At 53.2% G+C, this 23,589-nt stretch overlaps 1 protein-coding gene across 1 annotated transcript; it reads left to right on the top strand.

Moving 5' to 3' along the window:
* Positions 1-9,516: 9,516 nt before the first annotated feature.
* On the top strand, positions 9,517-21,750 carry CPSF4L (cleavage and polyadenylation specific factor 4 like). Its single transcript, XM_082439867.1, has 5 exons — positions 9,517-11,316; positions 11,880-11,930; positions 14,126-14,278; positions 19,008-19,103; positions 19,976-21,750. The coding sequence occupies exons 1-5, from the start codon at positions 11,214-11,216 to the stop codon at positions 20,071-20,073; spliced, it is 501 nt and encodes a 166-aa protein (XP_082295993.1). The 5' UTR covers positions 9,517-11,213; the 3' UTR covers positions 20,074-21,750.
* Positions 21,751-23,589: the final 1,839 nt, after the last annotated feature.

The following is a 23,589-nucleotide window of genomic DNA, read 5'->3' as shown; positions in this document are numbered from 1 at the left end:
TTCCCTCTCTGGGTGGCTTCAGTTTCTCCATCGTTACAGTCAGGCACTAGCTCAGTCGTTTTCAACTTTTTACCAGAAGTTCTGTTTGTCATGAGGTATACAAACAGACTGAAGGAGAGCTTCCCTGGTTGGGGGGCGGATCCTTTCTCCCTCCCCTTTGTCTCTGGGTTTTGCCGGAGAAGCCTAGGGCCCCTGCAGGGCACATCTTACCCTAAAGATGTTCTGTAGGGCCCCTTCTACCTCTGACAACTCAAAGCAAGAGCTGGGAACTCTTTCTGGGCAATCATTTAGTAATTTTAATTCAGATCGCAGCTAATACTTCCAAAAATGTGATGGGACCCCCAAAACCTTCTGCCTCAGGCAGGGCTGCAGTCATGGCCCAAAGATGCTCTGGGATGAGTCCCACCCTGGTCCAGCCATCACTGGGGTGTCTCCCCTCCGCCTCCCCAACTCCTCAAGGGGTTCTGCTCTTATTTGTTGGGTGCATGCTGTTCTGCACTGTTCACGTGATAAGGGCTGTGTGTTCTAGGACTGCCACTGGCCCACCGGGCTAGCGAGTGGAGGAGGTGGATACGGACCCACGCGCGGGCTCCAAAGCCCTCCCTTGCAATCGCTGTCCCAGTCTGGTGATGTCCACTTTGGGGCCCGGAATGACCAGGCGGTGCCAGTGGCCTGCTGGGCAGAGCAGTGCAGAGAGAGGCCGAGCTGACAGCCCCGCTGGTAGGGGTGTGCCCAAGAGAAAGGGGGGTGTGCTTCCTGCCAGGCGAGGCGCTGGCAGCTCCAGGACCCTTTCAGCAGCTACTGCCACTTTGCATCATCCAAAGGGCCCCGCAGTTAGTGCCAAGTGTGCTGAGCAGAGCAGCCCCTGCCATTCCCAGGGTCACTCAGGGCCGACCTCCGTCTCTGTCCACAGCCTCAGGGCCGTGCTCCCGCTGGGGTCCAGGCTGGTCCCATAGGGCTCCCCTTCGACTCCATTCTCACACCCCAGCCACCCCCTCCTCTTCACCAGGGTTGCACCATGTTCTCAGAAGAAAGTGCACACAAGGAATAGAAAAGGAATAGAGGGGTTCGGGACACCTGCGGGAAGGGGGTTCTTAGGATCTTCACATTTTAGGATCTGGTTCACCACCCGCCTCCACCCATTTTACAGATGGGAAGACAGAGGCTGGAGAAGGCGGCACTGGCTGAAGTCTGGTGAGTGGAGCAGAGCAGAGGCTGTGAGATGGACGGGGCTGGCTTGGCTCTGTGGTGTGATAGACGTGGGAAAGGCTGAGCCGGTAGACTGCGTGGGGCAGAGCTGGGAGTGCGGTCCTTGTCGGGGTGGCGGAGGGGGTGGGGTTGGCTATTTCAGGTGTGTGTCTGGCACCCCCACGCTTCCCTGGCTTACCTCGGCCTTCACACAGCAGCCTCCCAAATGCCCGGACTCCACACTTGGGCGGGGACCCTTCCTGGCGCAGCAATAACCTGCATGCAAAGTATCCCTGGACCCCGAAGACCCTGAGTTAAGATGCAGGAAAGCATGGATAAACAACAAGGTCCTACTCTATAGCACCGGGAACTATATACAGTCTCCTGGGATAAACCTTAATGGAAAAGAATATTAAAAAACGGACGTATCTATGTGTATAACTGAGTCACTTTGCTGTACAGCAGAGACTGGCACAACACTGTAAATCAACTCTACTTCAACAAAAAAAGACAGAATTAAAAAAAAAAAGATGCAGGAAAGCAAAGTTAGGAATAAAAGCAGGAGAGCTTGTCTCTCTACTTCCCCTTTGCAGGCTTCTCAAGGCCCTGTGGCTTCCTGCCAACTGCCAGATGGGAGACTGGAAAGAAAGCTTTGGGGGAGGAAAGGTATTTGCAGGCAGATGGAGGTTGGAGGCTTTGCCTCTGAAGCCTGTTGCTCTTACACACGGAGCTTCTGTTCTCCAAGACGGAGACTCCCAGGAGGGGACAGGAGGAGCCAGGGAGAGCTGCCTTCCCGCCGGGACTCCAACCCTGAAATGAACTTGCTCTGTTAAAAAAGGCCCGCCAAGGGCTTCCCTGGTGGTGCAGTGGTTGAGAATCTGCCTGCCAATGCAGGGGACACGGGTTCGAGCCCTGGTCCGGGAAGATCCCACATGCTGCAGAACAGCTAAGCCCGCGGGCCACAACTGCTGGGCCCGCGTGCCACAGCTACTGAAGCCTGCGCGCCTGGAGCCTGAGCTCCACAACAAGAGAAGCCACCGCGATAAGAAGCCCGCACACCACAACGAAGAGTAGCTCCCGCTCGCCGCAACTAGAGAAAGCCTGCGCACAGCAACAAAGACCCAACGCAGCCAAAAATAAGTAAAATAAAATAATATCTATCTTTAAAAAAAAAAAAACAAAAAACATGCCCGCCAAGGCCACAGGGCTCTGCTGAATTTTCTTTTGTTTTGTTTTTACCCTGCTTTGTTCCAAAAAGGATTGGAAGCAGCTTACAAAAATACTTAAAATACAATAGGATAAAAATAGATCAGAGAGAAAACAAGCCTGGAACAAACAGTACAATGAACCAAGAGGGTGGTACCCAGAAATGTGCTCAAAGGTGGACTGAAAATTGGGCTCTGAGCTTCCTATCAGTCAAAGCGAAGAGGGAAATCCACCCGTTACAAGACTCACGATGTCTATGAGGTTGGAACAATCCCAGAAGAAGCTTTTTCTGACACTGAGGTCTGAGAGGGATCCCTGTGAGATCTCTGAAGGGGACAGGGGTGGGGTCTCAGTCAGTGTCTTCAAAACAGTCTCATAACAGATAAGGTCATGCGAACCCCATCAAGCTGCATTTCCGCTCAGGGTAAATCAAAGACTTAATGCCAGGGTGCAGATCAATAAAACCAACTCTATGGAGGGTCAGACCCAAGCCATCCAAGTCATTCATCCAAGAGATGCAATTTATTTATTTATTTATTTATGGCTGCACTGGGTCTTCGTTGCTGCGTGCGGGCTTTCTCTAGTTGAGGCGAGCGGGGGCTACTCTTCGTTGCAGTGCTCAGGCTTCTCATTGCGGTGGCTTCTCTTGTTGCAGAGCACGGGCTCTAGGCGTGCAGGCTTCAGTAGTTGTGGCGCATGGGCTCAGTAGTTGTGGCTCGCAGGTTTTAGAGCGCAGGCTAGAGTTTAGTTGTGGCGCACAGGCTTAGTTGCTCAATGGCATGTGGGATCTTCCCGGACCAGGGCTCGAACCCGTGTCCCCTGCATTGGCAGGCGGATTCTTAACCACTGCGCCACCAGGGAAGTCCAGAGATGCAGTTTAGATTCTACCAGACAGAGCAGGATTTCTCAACCTCAGCACTCTCGGCATCTGGGGCCTGGATCATTCTTTGTTATCAGGAAACGTCCCGTGCCCTGTGGGGTGCTGAGCAGCATTCCTGGCCTCTGCCCACGAGATGCTGGGAGCATCTCCCCAGTGGGCTGTGCCCTATGCTGATCCAAAGTGGCCCCAGACATTGCCAAACGCCCCCGCGGTAGTGAAAACCACTGCTCTTATAGGAGTGGCGAGACACCTTTTTTCTTTTTCTTTTTTTAAAACAAAGGCCAATCTAAGACAAAAATGTTTTCAGGTCACGTGTTTTTTATTCAAAGCACAGAAAGGCTTATGGAGTCCCACAGGTGAAAATACATATACTTGCATCTTCAGTTACCTACTTTAATTGAGAAAACTGGCCCTTCTTCTTAGCCAGTAACATGTTACTATGTGGGTATTATTTGAGAAGCAGCCACACGGAGGTGGCTTTCTAATTTCTCATCCTGGGGTCAGATTGAGGAGTGTGCTGAGAAGGTGGTCCCACAGTGTGATGGTATTAGGAGGCGGGGCCTTGGGGAGGTGATTAAGTTTAGATGAGGTCATGAGGGTGGGGCCCCGATGATGAATTAGTGTCTTTATGAGAAGAGGAAGAGAGACCAGAACGTGTTCTCTCTCTGCCACGTGAGGACACAGTGAGAAGGTAGCCCTTTGCAAGCCAGGAAGAGAGCCCTTCAGCAAAAGCCAGCCATGCTGGTACCTGCATCTTGGACTTCCAGCCTTCCAAAGTGAGAGAACTAAATATTTGCTGTTTATGCCCCGTCCGTGAATCCCGAGCTGACTGAGACAGTGGGTGAGTCCCCACGTGCTTGGAACTGTTCATCTAGATGGGGAGTCATGGGCCAGAGATGGAATTCAAAGCCAAGCCAAGGAGCGAGAGCAAGGGCAGCTGGATGGATGTGATGAACGCCCAACAGGAGGGAAGGTCAGGGTGGGCGAGCTTCTCCCTCCTGGGGCCCTGCCGTCTCCCCCGCCCCCCACCCAGGGGTCAGAGTGGTTTGTCCAGTCTGGGAGTGGGGAGGGGTTGCCCTCTGCTTGCCCGCTTCTTCCGCCCACACCCCCTGGGCTTTGTACACAGCGTGGGCACCATTGACTCCCTGTCAACAGTCAGGCCCTGGAGGGTTTTTCCATCTGTACCCTGTCTGTCTGCCTTGTGACCCAAGAATCATTTAGCGATAACAGACCAGAGGGCAGTCTTTCGTGATGAAAATGGACTTTTTCTTCCCAACTCCACTGACCCAAAGGCAGGTCAAACCTGTGACCTTGACCCCAATCCATCAGAGTGAGTGCACCAGGCTGGGGCAGGGAGAACTAATCCATCACGGTGTCGGCAACCAGCTGGCGGCCTGTGTTCTAGAAAAACCTTCCTCTCCCTCCTCCAAGTGAGGGCAAGGGGCTCATGCACCCCAGGAGGTACACAGGACCATCCACCGGGATGCAGGAATAGATACTAGAACTTTGCTCATAATTATGGTTTATCTTGACTTTCTACCCTGAGCAGACCCAATGCTGCAAGGCCAGCTCCTTCTGTGACTCTCAAGGCCTCAGAGTCAAGGCCCTTCCCAAGCCACCAGCTCCTTGAACCTCTTTCAACAGCCGACCTGCCAGATTCAGCCCTGCAGAGCCAGAAGTGGCTTCCCAAATGCACTGCTGCTGCTGGGAACATTGTTCTTTACCACCTTGACAACGCTCTACCTGTCTCAGCTGTGTTTCACATCCTCCCGGAAACCTGTCTTTGCCATCCAGGTGAGAGCTAAGTAGTCTTGTAGTAGTTCTGCAAATGTCCCTGTGTCCCACATTGTAGGATTCAACTGCCTGTTTATCAGTGACTTTCCCCTCTGTCTTCGTTTCCTTATTGTTACTGTGCCAAATTACTACAAATTTAGTAGCTTGAGACAACACAAACATATTGTTTTATAATTCTGGAGGTCAGAAAGGGCCTTCACTGAGCTAAAATCAAGGTGTTGGCAGGTGTGCTTTCCTTCTGCAGGTTCTAGGGGAGAAGTTGTTTCCTTGCCTCTTCCAGCTCTGGAGGCACCTGCATTCCTTGGTTCATGGTTCCACCTTCCATCTTCAAAGCCAGCAGTGTAGTATCTTCAAATCTCAAGCTCGGGACTTCCCTGGTGGCGCAGTGGTTAAGAATCCGCCTGCCAACGCAGGGGACACGGGTTCAAGCCCTGGTCCGGGAAGATCCCACATGCTGCGGAGCAACTAAGCCCACGCGCTACAACTATGGAGCCTGCGCTCTAGAGCCTGTGAGCCAAACTACTGAGCCCGCGAGCCACAACTACTGAAGCCCGCGAGCCACAACTACTGAGCCCGCGAGCCACAACTACTGAAGCCCACACGCCTAGAGCCCGTGCTCTGCAACAAGAGAAGCCACCGCAATGAGAAGCCCACTCACCACAACGAAGAGTAGCCCCTGCTCACCGCAACTAGAGAAAGCCCGCGTGCACAGCAACAAAGACCCAACGCAGCCAAAAATAAATAAATAAATAAATTTATATTAAAAAAAATCTCAATCTCTCTCTCTCAGTGGAGGAGAAAAGCTACTGGGACATCTCCTGGGCCGAGACTGACCCCCCTGAGCCCAAAAGGTCCTGTCTCCTTGACTCTCTGGCTAGAAATATAATCCACATGCCCACCCATAGGCCTGGGCATAGTCTCGGGCCTCAGGGGTCTTGGTCGTCTCACCGGCCTGGCAAGGGGTGGGGCCCTTTCCTGCACTGCAGCTTGGTCAGCTGGAAGGAGCTTGGCTTTGGGGTCATGCAGACCGAGCTGATGGTCTTTGGGAAGCTCGGGTAAGCCACGGAGCCTTGGTTTTCTCGACTGTAGAAGAGAAAGAAGAATGCCTCTCTTTCTGGGGTTTTGTGGGAATTAGAGAGAATGCAGTGTGCATGGTGACACTCCCCTGATGAAGTCCTAGTAATTAGGAGCAATGGTTGGGAGTCTAGGTCCCCATTCTGACATCTATGGACTGTGTGAGCTTTAAGCAGTTGCTTCACCCCTCTGGGACTTGGTTTCTTTATCTGTAAAATGGGCAGAAGCAACCTGAGTGGTTGCAGTGAGGACCAGAGGAGGCCCTGATGAGAAATGTGGGCAGGGTCATTTGTCCTGTTACTGGGCCCACGCCCCTAGGGAAGAGGGATGCTTTTTCCAGAGTAGAGTTTCTAGAACCACCGAACTCCCAGAGGCCAAGCTCCTGGGCAAAGACAGAGCAGGACCATCCCGGCTGCTGGACCTCGCTGCCCTGCACTTCAAGTGGCTACCGGGAGGCCAACAGCTGTCCCCGCCAAGTGGCATCTCGGGCACAAAGAGCAGTGGTGGGGGCAGGGCACGCTGGCTCACTGTCCCTGGGCCGGAGCAGCAGCTGTGGGTCACCCGGGGCTCCTCTGACCTCCAGCCCCTCCCAGCAGCTCTCCAGCGGCTGGCCCGTCCCTACGGGACTTAGAGCGGCCGCTCCAGCAGCAGCTGGACAGCATGGAGTCCCCTGCCCCTCACAGCACCTTTTATCAGGGGCCTGAAGGATTAATACATTTGGAGAAGGGGTGGCCCCACGGACCCAGGGGCGGACACCTGGGGCCTCGAGCACCAGCTCATACTTCACGGCATGTACCTCCGGTGTCAGGCTTCCGCATGGACTTCTCACTAACCTCAGCCCCCCAGGGAGGTCACATGTGGGTCCCCTTTTACTGATGCAGAATCTGGAGCTCAGAGGGGTGATTAAATGACTGGCCTGGGGTGGCAGACTGGGGAAAGGCAGAACCAGGATGTGAACCCCGGCCTGTCTGATGCCAGCCTGGCCCCTTTTCCACCAACTTAGGTCCCGAGTGGGGAGTAAGGCTGATGCACGGGTACCGGGGTGGAGGGGGCGTGGCCACACTCTGCCCGGAAGAGCACCGGCTGGGACTGATCCATGGCTGGGCCGAGCAGGATGACCTCGGCCAGTTCCAGGCAGCCAGAGAGTTCCAGAGCTCCCCGCACCCACTGCTTTTCAGAGCTGTGCGTTTATAAAGGGAAAGGAGCTGGGTGACGATGATTCGGGAAATCTGAAGCCAGAGTTAAATGAGAACCTCGTAATGATGGTGATTAAAAATTAATGCCACTGTTTGTGCAGTGATTTGTGCGTCCACTTTGCAGCCATGAATTAATTAAGAAATGAAAACACAAATGCTCGGCATCAGCTCCAGGGCGCAGAAGAGCGGACGGGGAGATTCCAGAGGGGACATCCCAGAGCCAGCCGGGCCCCCTGCTCCCAGGCCGGCCCCTCCTCCAGGCATTGCCAGGGTTCCTCTGGCCTGGGGCTCGCTTTTTGTCTTTGCACAATGAGGGCGCTGGTCCACTTGGGAGCCGTGAGGTAGGAGTATAAATGGGGGGTGTCCGGTGGGCAACTCCCCCAGTTCTGAGAGAGAGAGAGAGAGAGAGAGGAGAAGCAAAGTGCCTGGGAGGTGGGAGATCCGACTCCGGATTCAGATGCTCATTAGCTGTGGGACCTTGGCAATCACCCATTTTTCTGCATTTTTATTTGCTCATCTGTAAAAGGGGTGAGGACTTCCGAAACTCAATTTCCAAGTGGGAAGGTGTATTCGTTTCCTAAGGCCGCTATAACAAATGGCCACAAAGGTGGTGGCTTAAAGCAACAGAAATTTACTCTCAAAATTGAGGTGTCATAGGTTGTTTCCTTCTGGAGCCTCTTTTTTTTTTTTAATTATTTATTTATTTATATGGCTGCGCTGGGTCTTAGTTGCAGCATGCGAGATCTTCATTGCCGCGTGCGGGATGTTTAGTTGCGGCAATGCAGACTCTCAGTTGCGGCGTGTGGGATCTAGTTCCCTGACCAGGGATCAAACCCTGGCCCCCTGCATTGGGAGCGTGGCGTCTTAGCCACTGGACCACCAGGGAAGTCCCCCTTCTGGAGCCTCTGAGGGAGGAGGGGCCCGTGCCTCTCTCCTGGCTTCTGGTGAGGGCGGCCACCTGTGGGGTCCCTTGGTAGCTCTACGCCTCCAGTCCCCTCCCGTCTTTGCGAGGCTTCTTCTCTGGGGCTCTTCTGTATCTCAGCGTCTCCGATCTCCCTCTCTTTTCTAAGGGCACCAGTCATGGGTTCAGGACTCACCTGAATTCCAGGATGATCTCACCTTAAGATCCTTAACTTAATTGCATCTGCAAAGACCCAGTTTCCAAATAAGCTCACATTCACAGGTACCAGGGGTGAGGACTTGCTGTATCATCCCGGGGGAGACAAGTCAACAGAAGGTATTTTGGGGAAGCAAAAACCGTGCATGTGGGCTTCCCTGGTGGCGCGGTGGTTAAGAGTCCGCCTGCCAATGCAGGGGACACGGGTTCGAGCCCTGGTCCGGGAAGATCTCACATGCTGCGGAGCAATTAAGCGCATGCGCCACAACTACTGAGCCTGCGCTCTAGAGCCCGTGCGCCACAACTACTGAAGCCCGTGCACCTAGAGCCCGTGCTCCGCAACAAGAGAAGCCACCGCAGTGAGAAGCCCACGCACCGCAACGAAGAGCAGCCCCCGCTCGCCGCAACTAGAGAAAGCCCGCGCGCAGCAACGAAGACCCAACACAGCCAAAAAAAAAAAACAACCATGCACGCAAGACGCTGTCACTCTATGGCAAATAAACGGTGAGGCAGGGGGAGGAGGGAGTCCCTGGAAGCCACACCCTGTGCACACCTTCTGGGGCGGGAGCCCGGGTTGGGCGTGGGACCCTGGCTGGGAGAGGAGGGGAGCTGCGGGGCTGGGTGTGGATGGAGGGAGGGCTCTCCATGGGGCCTCCTTCCTTCTCCGCCCTCCTGATGAACTCTTCGGACCACCAAGGTGCTGAGAGGCACCCCGGCTGATGTCTCCGGGGCTGTAATTCTTACTTTTTATCATCACTAAGTGGTCTCCCCACACTCCATTCTTCAGGGTGCTGTGTGCCGCTCTCCTACCCCTGCAGGAGCTCCGTGCTGGCTTCGTGATAAAAACCGAGCCCTGAAAGGCACTCCAGCTTCGGGGCCCTACTTCCTTCTCCAGTCTTGTCACCACAGTGCCCTTCTGTAAACCCACGCTTTGACCAAACCAAACCCTTGACCGTGCCCCCGGCCTGCCACGTTGCTTCGTGGCCCCATGCTTTCACACCTCTGGCCCCTCCTCTGCAACACTCTGCCTCCCATCCCCCCATCGCCACCCGTCTCTCCTCCGAGAGCCCTCCCCGCCACCCCTCCCTGCCCCTGCACAACGAGCTCCCCTCTTGGCGTTTGTCCCTCTGCTACCAACACCCGCCGTGGTAGAACCGTGCTGGTGAAAGTCTCCCCCCCTTGACTGGGCCATCCCTGAAGGCAGGGACACAGTCCTTTGTTTTGGGGTCCCCAGTTCCTGGCACAGAGATGCTCTGGGATGTTTATGGAAGGAGATCACCAAGAGACCTGGGTTTGAATTCCATCATTATCACCTTCCCAGCCACGTGCCCTTGGCCTTGCTGGGCCTCCATGTCGTAGCTGCCCCCTGCCAGGTTGGCGGGCAGGAGCCTGACACGAGCCTGTGTCCACAGATGGAGGTGTTTTGGAGACTAATCAGTGTACATGAAAAGGGCCCAAAGAAGCAAGGCCGCCTACCCCAGGGACCCTCCGCCCCTCTGCCTCCCTGGGGTGCAGCTGGAGGGAGCTCCCAGCTTCTGGAGACTCCGGGATCCCTTCCCTGCCCCTCCCAGCCCCGCCTGGGCTCCAGGTGTCTATCTCTCCGGCCGTTTTCTTTTCGGATCCAGGGTTCAAAAGAACAACGAATGTGGGAGCCACAGCCAGGCGGAAACAAAAGTCAGCCCGCTCCCTCTTGCTGGCCCGGCCGCAGGCCTACAGGGCGCTGCCCGCCTCGCCCTTCTGGGTCCAGGAAGGAGGGCGCTTGGGTGGCGGGCATCCGCTCCCCAGCAGCTCTGAAACCTCGGCCCCGTCGGCAGGGAAGGCCCGCTGGGGGCCAGAGCAGGGGGAGGGGGAAGCCTGCCCCAGTTACAGCCCGCAGATGCTCCTTGGAAAGCCTTCTCCGACGTCCCCAGCCTTGGGGGCAGGGGTGGTGTAATAATGATAAAACAACATTTGCATAGAGATTTCGTTTACAAAGCACTTTCTCAGGGGTGGGAGGCGCCGGGGTGGCGGGTGGAGCCCGGGCTGCGAGGCCACGGCCTCCGGTTGGTCTCACCTCCTCCCCACCCCCCGGCCCAGCACGGGATCGTGTGCGCGGTAAACAAAGCGCTATTCATCCCGCTGTTTCCGAGTTCTCTGGATGTCGGTCCTTTTCCCTCTCTCCCGTGAAGAGCTCACTCTGGCTTGTCACTCAGGCCAGAGGAGGGGCGTCAGGAGTCCCAGAGGGAGGGCTGGGCTGGGGCCTGATTGAAGGGAAATGCGGAGGCCGGGGTGGGGGGGGCTCCCTCCCTCTGCACCGCTCGCCCCGCCCCCAGGCCCTCCGGCTCCCGAGCGCCAGCTCCCGCGAATCAAGAAGACTCAGCGCAGCCGCGCCGGGGCTGGTTTGTGCAACTCTCCTCACAGCTCACCTGTGGCTGTGTCTTTACATTAAAAGTACGAACACGGGCTTGGTAACGTCTGCATGGGCGTCTTTGGGAACATGCAGAGATAAGCAGCGTGTGGGGCTTTGCTCATCCTTCCCCAGCAGCACGCATTGGGAGTGGGACTTATGTACAGGTGGAGGGGACTGGGGCCCTGGGGTGTCTGCACCTGCATCAGGTAACGCCTGTCTAGCTGTGCCTGGGGAGTATAGCTCGGCAGTCAGCCGGGGTGATGGGGTTCCGCATCAGAGCCTGGCCCCTTAAGGGCCTCTGATGAGCTATATTAGGCCCATCTGCGGGGGGCTTGAGCAACTTTTAGTAGCCCCAGCAGGAGAGAGAGGATGCAGGAGGTCATTGCAGGGCTGGAGCAGATCACCTTCACCTTCGAGAAGGATGTAGAGATGCAGAAGGGCACTGGACTCTTGCCCTTCCAGGGCATGGACAGTGAGTGAGGACGGGGACCCCGCCGCCTCCATCCCTCCCCACCACCCTCCCCCTCCCTCCCCACCCCCCAGCCTTCTCTGCAGGCCCCTCTGCTTGGCTCCCTGATGGGGTGGCCCCTTCTCTCTGCCGCTCGCCAGGGAGAAGGAGCAGGGGGCTTGGGCCCACCATCTGGGATCCCCAGCTTAGCTCCTCGCTTCTCAGGCCCCCCTCTTACGTCCTTTCCAGGACTCCAAAAAAAAAAAAAAAAAAAATGGGGCTGGCTTCTGGGCAAGCAGACCCAAGAGAGGTAAATTGAAAGAAGTTGGGAAGAAGCACACTGGCCTCCCGAGCTCCCAGGCTGGCCTTGGGCCCCTCCAGCACCTCCGTTTCAGAGTTGGGGGGCTTAGGTGTGGAGGCTGAAGGCTGGTTCCTGAGGCCGGCATCACAAGGGCCAGGACTTGAGGACCCCCAGGCCCAAGCCTTGGCGGGTAGAAGGGAGACGTGCTGATGGAGGGGTGAAGGCCCTTTGACAGCCACAGCCTCTGGGGAAGCTACCCCCCTCCTTTGCCTTCTTCTCCTTCCAGAGTCAGGCTCAGCTGTGTGCAGCTTCTTCGCTAAAGGGCTCTGCGAGAAAGGTCGGTCAGCAGGTGGGCCTGGGGTCGGGGGTGGGTGGCAGCTGGGGCTCTCTAGGCCACACGGGGTTCAGCTTGGCCTGGAATAGGGTGTTGGATTTGCACCTGGGGAGGGGACGGTGGGAGGGGACAAAATTTTAGTCTTATGAAAAGTAGGCAAAGGGCAAGTTGGGGGCTCCATCCAGAAGCCTACCTTCCCCCACGCCCCTAGGATGTCCCTGATTCACTAGCACTGATTAGGGCAGGCAGGGCTGCCTGGAAGGAGACATTCCCTTCTTTCCGCCTTGCTGGGGGTGGGAGTGTTTGTGGGTGTCAGCTGTGCGCTCCCAGGAGGCCTCCGACTTCTTTATTTTCCCCCAGCTGGGGGAGTGGTTTCCTTCCCCCTACTCTTGTCCTGCGAATTAATTTGGGACCTGCTCAGCCGTTCCATCCATTTCTTTTTTTTTTTTAATATAAGTTTATTTATTTATTTATTTTTGGCTGCATTGGGTCTTTATTGCTGCACGTGGGCTTTCTTTAGTTGCGGCGAGCCGGGGGCTACTCTTCACAGCGGTGCGTGGTCTTCTTGCTGCGGTGGCTTCTCTTGTTGCGGAGCACGGGCTCTAGGCGCACGGGCTTCAGTAGTTGTGGCTCGCAGGCTCTAGAGCGCAGGCTCAGTAGTTGTGGCGCACGGGCTTTAGTTGCTCCGCGGCATGTGGGATCTTCCCTGACCAGGGCTCGAACCCATGTCCCCTCCATTGGCAGGTGGATTCTTAACCACTGCGCCACCAGGAAGTCCCTGCATCCATTTCTTGTGTCCTAAGAAAGCTCTGGCCACAGTCTCTGAGATGCTACAACAAGCATCCTTATTTCTCCCCCATCCCAACGTGGCTCAACAATATGCTCTTCCGTGGGGACTTCCCTGGTGGTCCAGTGGTTAAGACTCCGAGCTCCCAACGCAGGGGGCATGGGTTTGATCCCTGGTCGAGGAACTAAGATCCCTCATGCTACGCGGTGTGGCCAAAAAAAACAAAACAAAACGGAAAAACCGCTCTTCCAAACCCTTCTCCCCAAAAGCAGCGCTTCGGGGGGTGTGGGGCACCTGACTGAAAAGCAGCGGCTCCCAGCTTTTCTTCTGGCTCCCAAACCACTCACGGGCTCTTCCGATGGAAACCCAGTTGCCCCCAGAAGTCTTGCCTCCAATTTGGGGGTCTCCAGTCCCCCCTAGAGATCCAGGTTAAGAAACTCAATGAGTTTAGGACCTGCTTTTGGGATCCAAGTGATTTTGTTCTTGGGAAGCTGGGAGGCCAGGAGGGGCCCAGGCATGGGGGGGACCTGGGGCCATTTTTGCCACATGCCTCGTCCGTGTTTGGGGCAGCCCTGGACGATGGGTTGGGAGGGAAATGAGCTTGTCGGTCACTCCAGGCTTTGTGAAGCCAGGACTAGTGATGCCTCCTGGGGTCCTGTCTCCTCAGCTTGGTCCATCCAGTCTCTAGAACAATGGTTCACAGAGATACCCTCTTGCAAAGAAATAAAACTGTTCTTAGGTCTGGAAGGTCAGACCCAGGCAAGCCAATGGCCAGGGCTGGAGGGTAAGGTTCTTTAAGAAGAACACCTCCCCAGCCCCCCACAAATTCTATCAGAGAGGTGGCCAAGCACGAGACGGGTCCTGCTAAGAAACTGAGGGGTGTCCTTCCTGCCGATGGCAAGACCACCTGAGTGAAGATGACAAAGAGTGAAATATAGCGTTTCCAGTTCCTTCTGAATTGTTACCAAGCTGGCTCCTACGTCACCATGTTAGATCTCTGGAATCAGGAAACAGAACATTTGGTTTTTTAAGATGTGAATTCAACAGGTCCTTTATGAGCCTTACTTTGTGCTGGCACCTTGCTAGGATGGGTGGCGGCTCGGGGGGCCAGGGCTGGAAACCAGGGCTCTGCTGTCTGGTAGGAGCAGCCCATCAGGCTGGAGGGGAGGGTTGCAGAGGGTGCCACAGAAGGTGTCCTGACAGCCCGGGGGCTCCCCGGGGTTCGAGAAGGGCCAGGGCACCACGCCAGACAGAGAGGGCTTTGAAGCTGTGTTTTAAGCCGTGTCTGGCCACCAATTCTAGCCTCCCCCAGGCTCCAGGGGAAGGGACGGTGGGACTTCCTTCCAGGGGTGAGCTGGGCTCAGGCTCTAGGCGAGCGGGGACCCCCAGCTGGGTGCTCTGGTGTCCCCAGGGAAGCTGTGCCCCTTCCGGCACGACCGAGGGGAGAAGATGGTGGTGTGTAAGCACTGGCTCCGGGGGCTGTGCAAGAAGGGCGACCAGTGCAAGTTCCTGCACCAGTACGACGTCACCAGGATGCCTGTGTGCTACTTCTACTCCAAGTTTGGTCGGTAATGCCCCTTCCTGGTGCCCGCCCCCCACCCCGGAGGGTAGCAGTGGGGGCCGAGGGATGGGATGAAGTCTGGGAGGGGCCCCCAAAGGAGGCCTCGCGTGTCCCAGGTTGGCAGACCAGGCCGCGGGGGCCTGCTTCTCCAACCCCCTAGAAAAATTGGAGCCGTCTTCTGAGCCCTGCTTCACTGCCCCAGCAGGCTCAGGCACACGCAGCCGGTCCCGCCGAGGGAAGGAGAGGGCTGGAGTCAAAGGCTTAATTGTTGCCCTCCCTGGTCCACCCCCGGCTAATGACGCACCCAGACTGGCTGTCTGGAAACGAGCCTTGAACAGGCCCTCTCTCAAGCCCCGGGATGGGCTGGGGTGGGTCGGAACCAGTGTTTCCCAAACAGCAGGCACTTTAACGGTGCTCCACGTCCCCGCAAAGCACCTGCCCCATCGACGCGCACCATCTTGCTATTTTTAACTCTTCTTTTAGAAGAACACTTTACATCGCTTCGGTAAACGGAAAACTAGCATCACTGATTGGCAATAGAAGGTCACTGTAAACGAGAGATCACGAGCTTCAGAAGTTCGGCCCCTGAAATGACCTTGTGTGGTCAGGTCTGGACCCGCATGTCACCCCCCTCTGACTCAAGTCTTTTGTCATCTGAGGGGCTACATAGGGGGAAGCCACTGCCGGGTTAAGAACGGGATCTGTGCATGTGTTTCAGGTCTTATCTTTCTCCATAAACTTTTACAGTTCAGTGCTTTTCAGAGCTGGAAGGAGCCTTAAGGATGATCTAGTCTAGTAGTTTTCAAACTGTATTCCGAAGAGGGACTTGGAGGGAGAGCGGGGCCAGCCTCCAGGGACACCTCTGACTGAGGCGGCTTGGCTTTGAAACTTCTGTGGGCTGTGGGCAGCTGTTCCTCATTAGTGTCCATGGGGGGATATTCCTGGGTATCCAGGAAGCAGGCACCCCGCCCCCCAAGGTCAGTAAGAGCTTCCCCCAGGCTCAAATTCTGTTTCCTGCCTGCTCCTCGGACTTGAGACCTGGCGGTGGCAGTTCATGAGGGTTGCCCGCATGTGCCCCTTGTAAGAAAGGACAAAGTGTATATGGCGCCTGGTCCCCCTTGGTCGTCACCTAAAAAACTCTTAATTTAAAACGCCACTTTATTCTTTCAAAAACCTTGGTTGGCTTTCTTTTGGGGATTGGGGACGTGCTGGGCACGGATACGGGAATAGAAGTACGTCCGCTCTGCTCTCAAATAATCCCTCCGGTGAGGGCGGACGTATACACCGGTGGTTACAGTAGGTAACCCGTGTTTTTTGCTCTTGGAGTAAATGAATGAATACCTTTTTCTAATATCAAAGCATAATTACAGTTCTCATTGGAAGTAAATCGTTTTACTTAAAAAATACTGTTGGGGAGATGTAGGAGTGGGAAAGGGCAGTTGAAAGGAGCTAGGGAGCCTGGGGGCTTTGGCTCTTGGATGTGCTCGTCCCAAAGGTACCTTGGGCAGGGGGCTCTGACAGGCAGATGGGCGGGTGGGGTGCGGTGCCACCTGCTGGCCGAGAGAGGAACGCACAGCCGGCACCCAGGCCAGGGTGGAAAAACCACCCCCAGTGCACAGAGGACTTCCCACAGTCTCCTTCTGTCCCATGTTCACCAGCCCCCGGGGGGACGTCAGTTCCATTCCTCAGAAGGATGGAGCCCAGAGTTAGCACTGTACTGAGAGCTGCGCACCAACAGCAGGAAGAAAACCCTTTGTCAATATGAGGAAGCGGGTGGAAATGGACACGTTTCTCCTCTTTGAGCCCTGGTGTCCTCGTTTGTGAAATGAGAGAACTGGGTAAGAGTGGGGTTGAAACTCTGGGGAAGCAGTGGTACTCTTGAAGGTTCAGGTGAAACCTTGCTTTGCACAAGCCCAATGTAAAAATTAGATCTCTTTGGAGCTGCTTGGAAACCAGTGGAATTGACACTAATGGAGTTCCTTTTGGCTCTGAAAAGCGCTAAGTTGTAGGCTTTAATTAATTAATTAATTAATTAATGTATTGAAGTTTAGTTGATCTACAATGTTGTGTTAGTTTCAGGTGCACAGCAAAGTGATTCAGTTATATATATATATATATTCTATAATATATATATATTCTTTTTTCAGACTCTTCCATTATAGGTTATTACAAAATACTGAGTAGAGTTCCCTATGCTATATAGTAGGTCCTTGTTGTTTACCTATTTTACATATAGTAGTGTGTATCTGCTAATCCCAAAGTCCTAATTTATCCCTCCCCTCTTCCCCCTTTGGTAACCATAAATTTGTTTTCTATGTCTATGCATCTATTGCTGTTTTGTAAATAAGTTCATTTGTGTTTTTATTTTTCTTTAGATTCCACATACAAGTGATATCATATGGTATTTGTCTTTCTCTTTCTGACTTACTTCACCTAGTATGATAATCTCTAGGTCCTCTATGTTGCTGAAAATGGCATCATTTCATTCTTTTTTATGGCTGAGTAATAGTCCACTGTATGTGTGTACCACATCTTCTTTATCCATTCATCTGTCAGTGGACATTTGGGTTGCTTTCCTGTCTTGGATACTGTGAATAGTGCTGCTATGAGCATAGGGGTGCATGTATCTTTTCGAATTATAGTTTTCTCCAGATATATGCCCAGGAGTGGGATTGCTGGATCATATGATAACTCTATTTTTAGTTTTTTGAGGAACCTGTTCTCCATAGTGGCTGTACCAATTTACATTCCCACCAACAGTGCACCACGAGGGTTCCCTTTTCTCCACACCCTCTCCAGCATTTATTATTTGTAGACCTTGATGATGGCCGTTCTGGCCAGTGTGCGGTGATACCTCACTGTACTTTTGATTTGCATTTCTCTAATAATTAACGATGTTGAGCATCTTTTCATGTGCCTACTGGTCATCTGTATGTGTTCTTTGGAGAAATGTCTATTTAGGTCTTCTGCCCATTTTTTGATTGGGATTTTTGTTTTTTGGATATTGAACTGTATGAGCTGTTTGTGTATTTTGGAGATTAATCCCTTGTTGGTCGCATCATTTGCAAATATTTTCTCCCATTCTTTAGGTTGTCTTTTTTGTTTTCTTTATGGTTTCCTTTGCTGTGCAAAACCTTTAAGTTTAATTAGGTCCCATTTGTTTATTTTTGTTTTTATTTCCATTACTCTAGGAGAAGGGTCCAAAAAGATACTGCTGTGATTTACGTCAAAGTGTGTTCTGTCTATGTTTTCCTCTAGGAGTTTTATAGTATCTGGTCTTCATTTAGGTCTTTAATCCATTCTGAGTTTATTTTTGTGTATGGTGTTAGAGAATGTTCTAATTTCATTCTTTTACGTGTAGCTGTCCAGTTTTCCCAGCACCACTTATTGAAAAGAGACTATCTTTTCTCCATTGTATATTCTTGCCTCCTTTGTCATAGATTAATTGACCATAGGTGCGTGGCTTTCTTTCTGGGCTTTCTATCCTGTTCCATTCATCTGTATTTCTGTTTTTGTGCCAGTACCATACTGTTTTGATGACTGTAGTGTTATAGTATAGTCTGAAGTCAGGGAACCTGATTCTTCCAATTCCACTTTTCTTTCTCAAGATGGCTTTGGCTATTTGGGGTCTCTTGTGTTTCCACACAAATTAAAAAAAATTTTTTTTGTTCTAGATCTGTGAAAAATGCCATTGGTAATTTGATAAGGATTGCATTGAATCTGTAGATTGCCTCGGGTAGTACAGTCATTTTGACAATATTGATTGCTCCAGTCCAAGAACACGGTATATCTTTCCATCTGTTTGTGTCATCTTCAGTTTCTTTCATCAGCATCTTATAGTTTTCAGAGTACAAGTCTTTTGCCTCCTTAGGCAGGTTTATTCCTAGGTATTTTATTCTTTTTGATGTGATGGTAAATGGGATTGTTCCCTTAATTTCTCCTTCTGATCTTTCATTGTTAAGTTGTAGGCTTTTAAGGAGGATGAGATTGGAAACACTCACCAATTCTCTATTTGAATGAGGTGAAAACAGGGCTGAATCTTCCCCCTTGGTTCCTTCAGAGCCCCTGGGTCCCGAAGGGGAAGCTAAGAGGGCTTAGACTCCCTCCCCAACTCCTGTGGTCTATGCAAACAGGGCTGGCTCCTCCTAGGAGCCCGGGGTCTTGGTCTAATCCCCAGACAGATTACAGCACAGGCTTTGCGAAACTACAGGTGTCCCTCTGTGTTGCATTTATCTTAATCCCTGTGCCAACTTTGAAGCAGTGCTCTGCTCTTCTTGGCATTTCCCCCAGAAAGAACTGCACCCCTTTACTCTGGAAGCCATGTAGGTTTCATCATAGAGATGAAGCTTTCACCACGTGCATGGCAACATCTTCACGCAGCGTCTATGTCTTCCTGGATCTTAAGCTGCTGGCTCTGGGTCTCCCCTTCCCCATCTCTCCTCGTTCCTTCCTCCCAAGTAGCCTCTAAATACCTCTGGATATCTGGCCCTGTCCCAACTCTTCCAGATGTGTGTATTCACACCCAAGTCCCGCTTAGCCAGTATGATTGCGATCTGCCTTTCTTAGGTTGCAGGAAGGTTTAGAAATATCTTGCTGTCCTCAAAAAGCTGCTGACCACCAGAAGGCAGATAAGTGGCTTATATGCAAGGGGCAGGGTCAATCTTGTTCCAGGAGGGCAGAAGTGACTGCAAAGATGAACCCACTTATGCACAAAGAACACTGGGATTTTCAGGTGGCTGCAACAACAAGGAATGTCCCTTTCTCCATGTGAAGCCGGCCTTCAAGACCCGGGACTGTCCGTGGTATGACCAAGGTTTCTGCAAGGACGGTGAGGCCCTGACAGAAAGAGGGCTCTAGGGGACATGGGGGAGCAGGATTTGGGGGGAGTCTCCCGGCAGGGGAAGGATGCACATTCCTGATGCAGCCTGTGGAGGTCTGCCCCAGGTTGAAATCCCACAGCAGGCCTCTCTGTAGCTCCCCCCAGCCTCCCTGCAGTGGAAACCCTCTGCGGTACATGATGGGCTTCTTGGAGCAGGCTCACTGCGGTTCAAATCCCAATGGCTTCAGAATGTATTGACCGTGTGACCTTGAGCAAATATGAAAAGGGGACCAGCTCCCCTGAGGGCTGTTGGGCCGGGTGGAAATAGGACCCCTTGGGCAGCCCTGCGCATCGGGTCTGACCCATAGGAGACACTTCTCTGTTCCTTTTACCCATCTGGGTGTCACGTAAATACATTTCACTGTGCCTATCTGGCCAAACTTTGGAGGCAGGGCCCCCATCAGGGTCCCCGTGCTCTGAGCACCGCCATCCTTTCTTTTCCGGTATCTGGGTGTGTTGTTCTTACTGAGCTCCTGGCAGCCCTGGTTCGGGGAGGATTTTAGGGGAGGGAGGCTGAAGGAGGGTTAGTAAGATGTGTGATTGGTGGGCCTTTGCTCAGCCAAACCTTCTACAGCTAAGTAAATAAAAGCATGCTACACTCCACATCCATGTAAGTCCTCCAAGACAGCGTGTTAGGGACACTTCTAACGCTACTGTTACAGGCCTGGCCAGCTGACACCTACTCCCCACATTCTGAGGTGCCCTTTCCCATCTCAGTCACGTGGCTGGGAAGTTGGTGCTTCCCCTTGCCGGTAAGCTTTGTCATGTGTGTTTCCCCCACTAGCTAAAGAAGATCCTTCTGTTTTCTCTTTGCCCAGCAGGTCCCCTGTGTAAATATCGCCACGTCCGCAGGATAATGTGTATTAACTACTTAGCTGGCTTCTGCCCTGAGGGACCCAAATGCCAATTTGCACAGTAAGTGTGACTCCCCCTGCGTGCTGGGCCCACTCTCTGGCTTCTAGACCTAGATCCTTCTGTACCTTCACTGGCCTGAGGTGGGGAGTGAAGCGTCCGGCGAGCATGTACCCACAATGTTCTCGTTCACCCTACGCCCAGCCCTCCTGGTGCTGTCGGCTGCACTGAACTCTAGCCCATCCTGTTAGTGCCTGGCCATTGCTGGGGATGGGTGTATAGCTCTTAGAAACAGGAGTAGAGACATTCAACACCTACCCGCCACCCCCGTCCTCTGCAATTCTCCCTGGCTGGGGTGCCGGCTCCTTTCCCTGTGGGGCTCTGAGAACAGGAAACCTGCATCAGGCTGGTGCAGAACATGTTAATGAGCAGGCAGTGTGTTTGGGGGGTGGTTAGAGCCCGGCTGTAACTATGTCTCTCCATGCCTCCCTCAGTCCCAAGATGAATCTTTTATTCAACCCAAGTTACCTGAAGGTGAGTGCAGGTAGGAGGGGGGCAGATGTGGCTCACTCCTTTACTGCGCGGTTCCCTGGGGAACCCTCGCTCCCCAGCCCTGCACTATTCCCAGATGCCCTCACTCTCACACCATCTGCTCCGAGTACCTATCCTGGGAAAGGCACAGATACGGGGTCGCTCCTCACAGACCCCCTCGCTCCTCCATCGTCTCTGCTTCAGGCAGAGCTTCTCGGCCCCTGAGGCTTTCCTTCTCCTTAGCCGCATAACACATGTGTGGTTTTTATTCAAGAACCTGGGGTCTAGCGGAGGACTTGTGGTCCAGAGTTGTTCTGAATCAGGGCCATCCTGGTTATGCCTGGTCCCTATGGGAACAGATCCTCCTCCCACTGATATCAAGTCTTGATATGAGAGCCTCCATCCCGGGTCAGCAAGCCACAGCCTGCAGGGTCAGATCTGGCCTTTTGCCTGTTTCTGTACAGCCTGGGACCTAAAAATGACTTTTTAAAGGTGGTGACAAAAAAATCCAAAGTAACATTTTGCGATGTGTGGAAATGAAAATTCCAGTGCTCATAAATAGTTTCACTGGAACAGGGCCAAGCTAATCATTTACATACTGTCTCTGTTCTCATGCTTACGATGGCAAGAGTTGAGTAGCTCCAACAGAGACCAGATGGCCCGCAAAGTTGAAAATATTTACTGTTTGGGCTTCTGCAGAAAAAGCTTGCTGGTCCTTGTGGGGATGTCTGCATGCTGGCCTGCCAGTAAAGTCTGACAGAGGCCAAAGAGGGAGCACGAATGCTGGGGGGAGCAACTGAGCTCTTGTTAATTAGGGGTTCTGTACACAGCCCTAGGCTGGGACGGCGCTGGCACAGGAGGAGGGTGACCCCTGCTGGTTCCCAGTGGGATCGCTGAGAGCGGGTGGGAAGCGATCGGCAACACTGGGGAATTCACAAGCCCATTTCTAACGTCCACCAAAAGGTATGCTTTCGGCAATTAACGTGTAAACGGAGGCATTTCACCACCTGGTTTCAGTCTGAAAGCCTGGCTGGAGTCCCTGCCCTCTTTGTACACAGGGAGTGTCTATAATGTTTCCTCTTGGCTTCACTTTCTCTGCAGCTTGTCATCCGGCCAGTGGGTTCGGCACCTGCTTCTGCCTGGGAACCGCACAAGCCCCCTTCCCCGAAAGAGTGTCTGCTTCTCCACCCTCAGATGAGGCCCCAGGAGCCCCGGGTCACTTACTGCCTGGGGCTCAGGGCCCTGGATCGGGGCCCGTGTTACAGGGTGAGTGGTGATGAGCTGGGCTACTGCTCCGTTGAGGGCCAGACGAGGGGTGATTAGCAAGATAAAAGCGGACTGAGGTTTAGGAGTGCAAATTAAGAGAGAATGGGGGAATTCAGCTGGTAGACCAAATTGTTCCAATTTCAAGGTCTCAGTAGCCTCATCTTATTTGCATCTCCTGCCAGACAAGACTGTTTACAATTTCTTTAAAAGGCTAATAAGTTAAACATCTTTCATGCACTATTTTGCTGCCTAACGATCCGATCCCTTGAGTTATTTATACATAATAGCCTTAAGACGTGGCACAGTCGGGGGCGGCTTGGTAAGGAAGGGAATGTCACACCTTACATTTCTTGGTTGCTATCTTCTGGTTCCTCAGGAAGAAAATCATGTTTTACACTTTCATGAGATGGCCTCTGAATTGTCCTGACCTTTGCCTTCTCTAGTCTGCAAGAGAATTGTACTATCAGGCCTTGCCTTCCTCACACGATGGATTTCCTGGTCTTTATGCGTCCACAGCCCTGTTCTTTGGGCCTTTTTCAGGCCAGAAATGGAGCTTCATTTATGAGCAGAATCCATCAAGTTCCTCAGAAAGCCAGCTAACCATCTCCTATGGGTGCCCTAGACAATTTAGGATTTTTCTGTTAGGATCTGAATTTACTAAAAGTCACACCATTAACATTTTCTCTTGTAGTGTTGAAAAATGAGCCATTATGCCAGTAAGTAAGAGTCAACTGGTAGAACTTACCAGAAAATACCCCTGGTCGGTCTGGGGAACTGAAGGACCTTCTAGTGAAGACGCCCAAAGGCCATCCTGGGGGATCGTGTTCTCAGCTAGCCCACTGCCTGCCTAACCAGGCAAGGAGGTGCAGAAGCAGCCTGTGTTTCAATTTCCTCTCCTCCTGTAAGTGAACAAGCTCCTGAAAATACAGCGGGAGCGGAGGCTGACTGAGTGTGGCAGGGACGAGTTTTTCATAAAACGGGGGAGCACAATGTACGTAAAACCAAAAGCTCGAGTATATGGGAAACAGTCACTATCCTCTGCTCAGCTCCCGTCCTGCCGCCGCCACTTCTGGGCGGCACGTGGACTTCCTGTGCACACGGCCTCAGCTGCTGCTGTAAATGGACAATTAAATCAAGTGGTTTCTTTAGCATGACAGCTGCTTCCCTATATGGCTTCCCTAAATGTAAGACGAGATTCTGTGCATGCCTTCTGTAAGGAATTGGAGGTGGATGGTACGAGTGAGGCTTATCCCGGGGACGTAAGGAAGTGACGTGGATCAGTAATGCGTGTGGTCTAGGTCACTGTCTGAGTCAAACCCCAATGCAACTTAATCCACGGGGAAAGGAGCAGGGAGGTAAGGCTGCGCCTTTGGATTGGAGGAATGGAGACAAGAGGGACAATATACATTGCGCGGTAGGACCAGGCCCCCTACCCTTGGCAGATGGAGGCAGCTGCCTTATCTGGCCTGGAGCGGGAGGGTGAGGCTGGGGCTAAGAGGAGAGCCGGCCCCGGAGATGGAGACAGATTCGGGCGTCTGAACGCCAGCTCCACCCTGGGCTGCTATGTGACGAACCCTACACAGCCATGCAGGCAGATTACTTAACCTCCTCGAGTCTGCTCCCTCATTCTAGAAAACGAGTGTGGTGGCAGCTCTGGCCTCACAGGCTGGTCGTGAGGATAAAACGAGAGACTGCAGGTAAGGAAGGCTGCACGGCGCTGGGCGGACAAAAGTGAGCACCTAGGTGGTAGCTGGATTTTGGCGTGGATTGTGGCGGGGGCCTCTCT

The sequence above is a fragment of the Balaenoptera physalus genome, assembly GCF_965194825.1.
Source record: "Balaenoptera physalus genome assembly, chromosome: 20".
NCBI lineage: Eukaryota > Metazoa > Chordata > Mammalia > Artiodactyla > Balaenopteridae > Balaenoptera > Balaenoptera physalus.
This window is presented reverse-complemented; position numbering and strand designations above follow the sequence as displayed.

Coding starts and splice junctions, on each gene's coding strand:
- CPSF4L (XM_082439867.1), top strand. CDS start 11,214: ATGCAGGAGGTCATTGCAGGGCTGGAGCAGATCACCTTCACCTTCGAG. Junction 11,317..11,879: donor GCCCTTCCAGGGCATGGACA/GTGAGTGAGGAC, acceptor TTCTCCTTCCAG/AGTCAGGCTCAGCTGTGTGC. Junction 19,104..19,975: donor CCAAGGTTTCTGCAAGGACG/GTGAGGCCCTGA, acceptor TTTGCCCAGCAG/GTCCCCTGTGTAAATATCGC.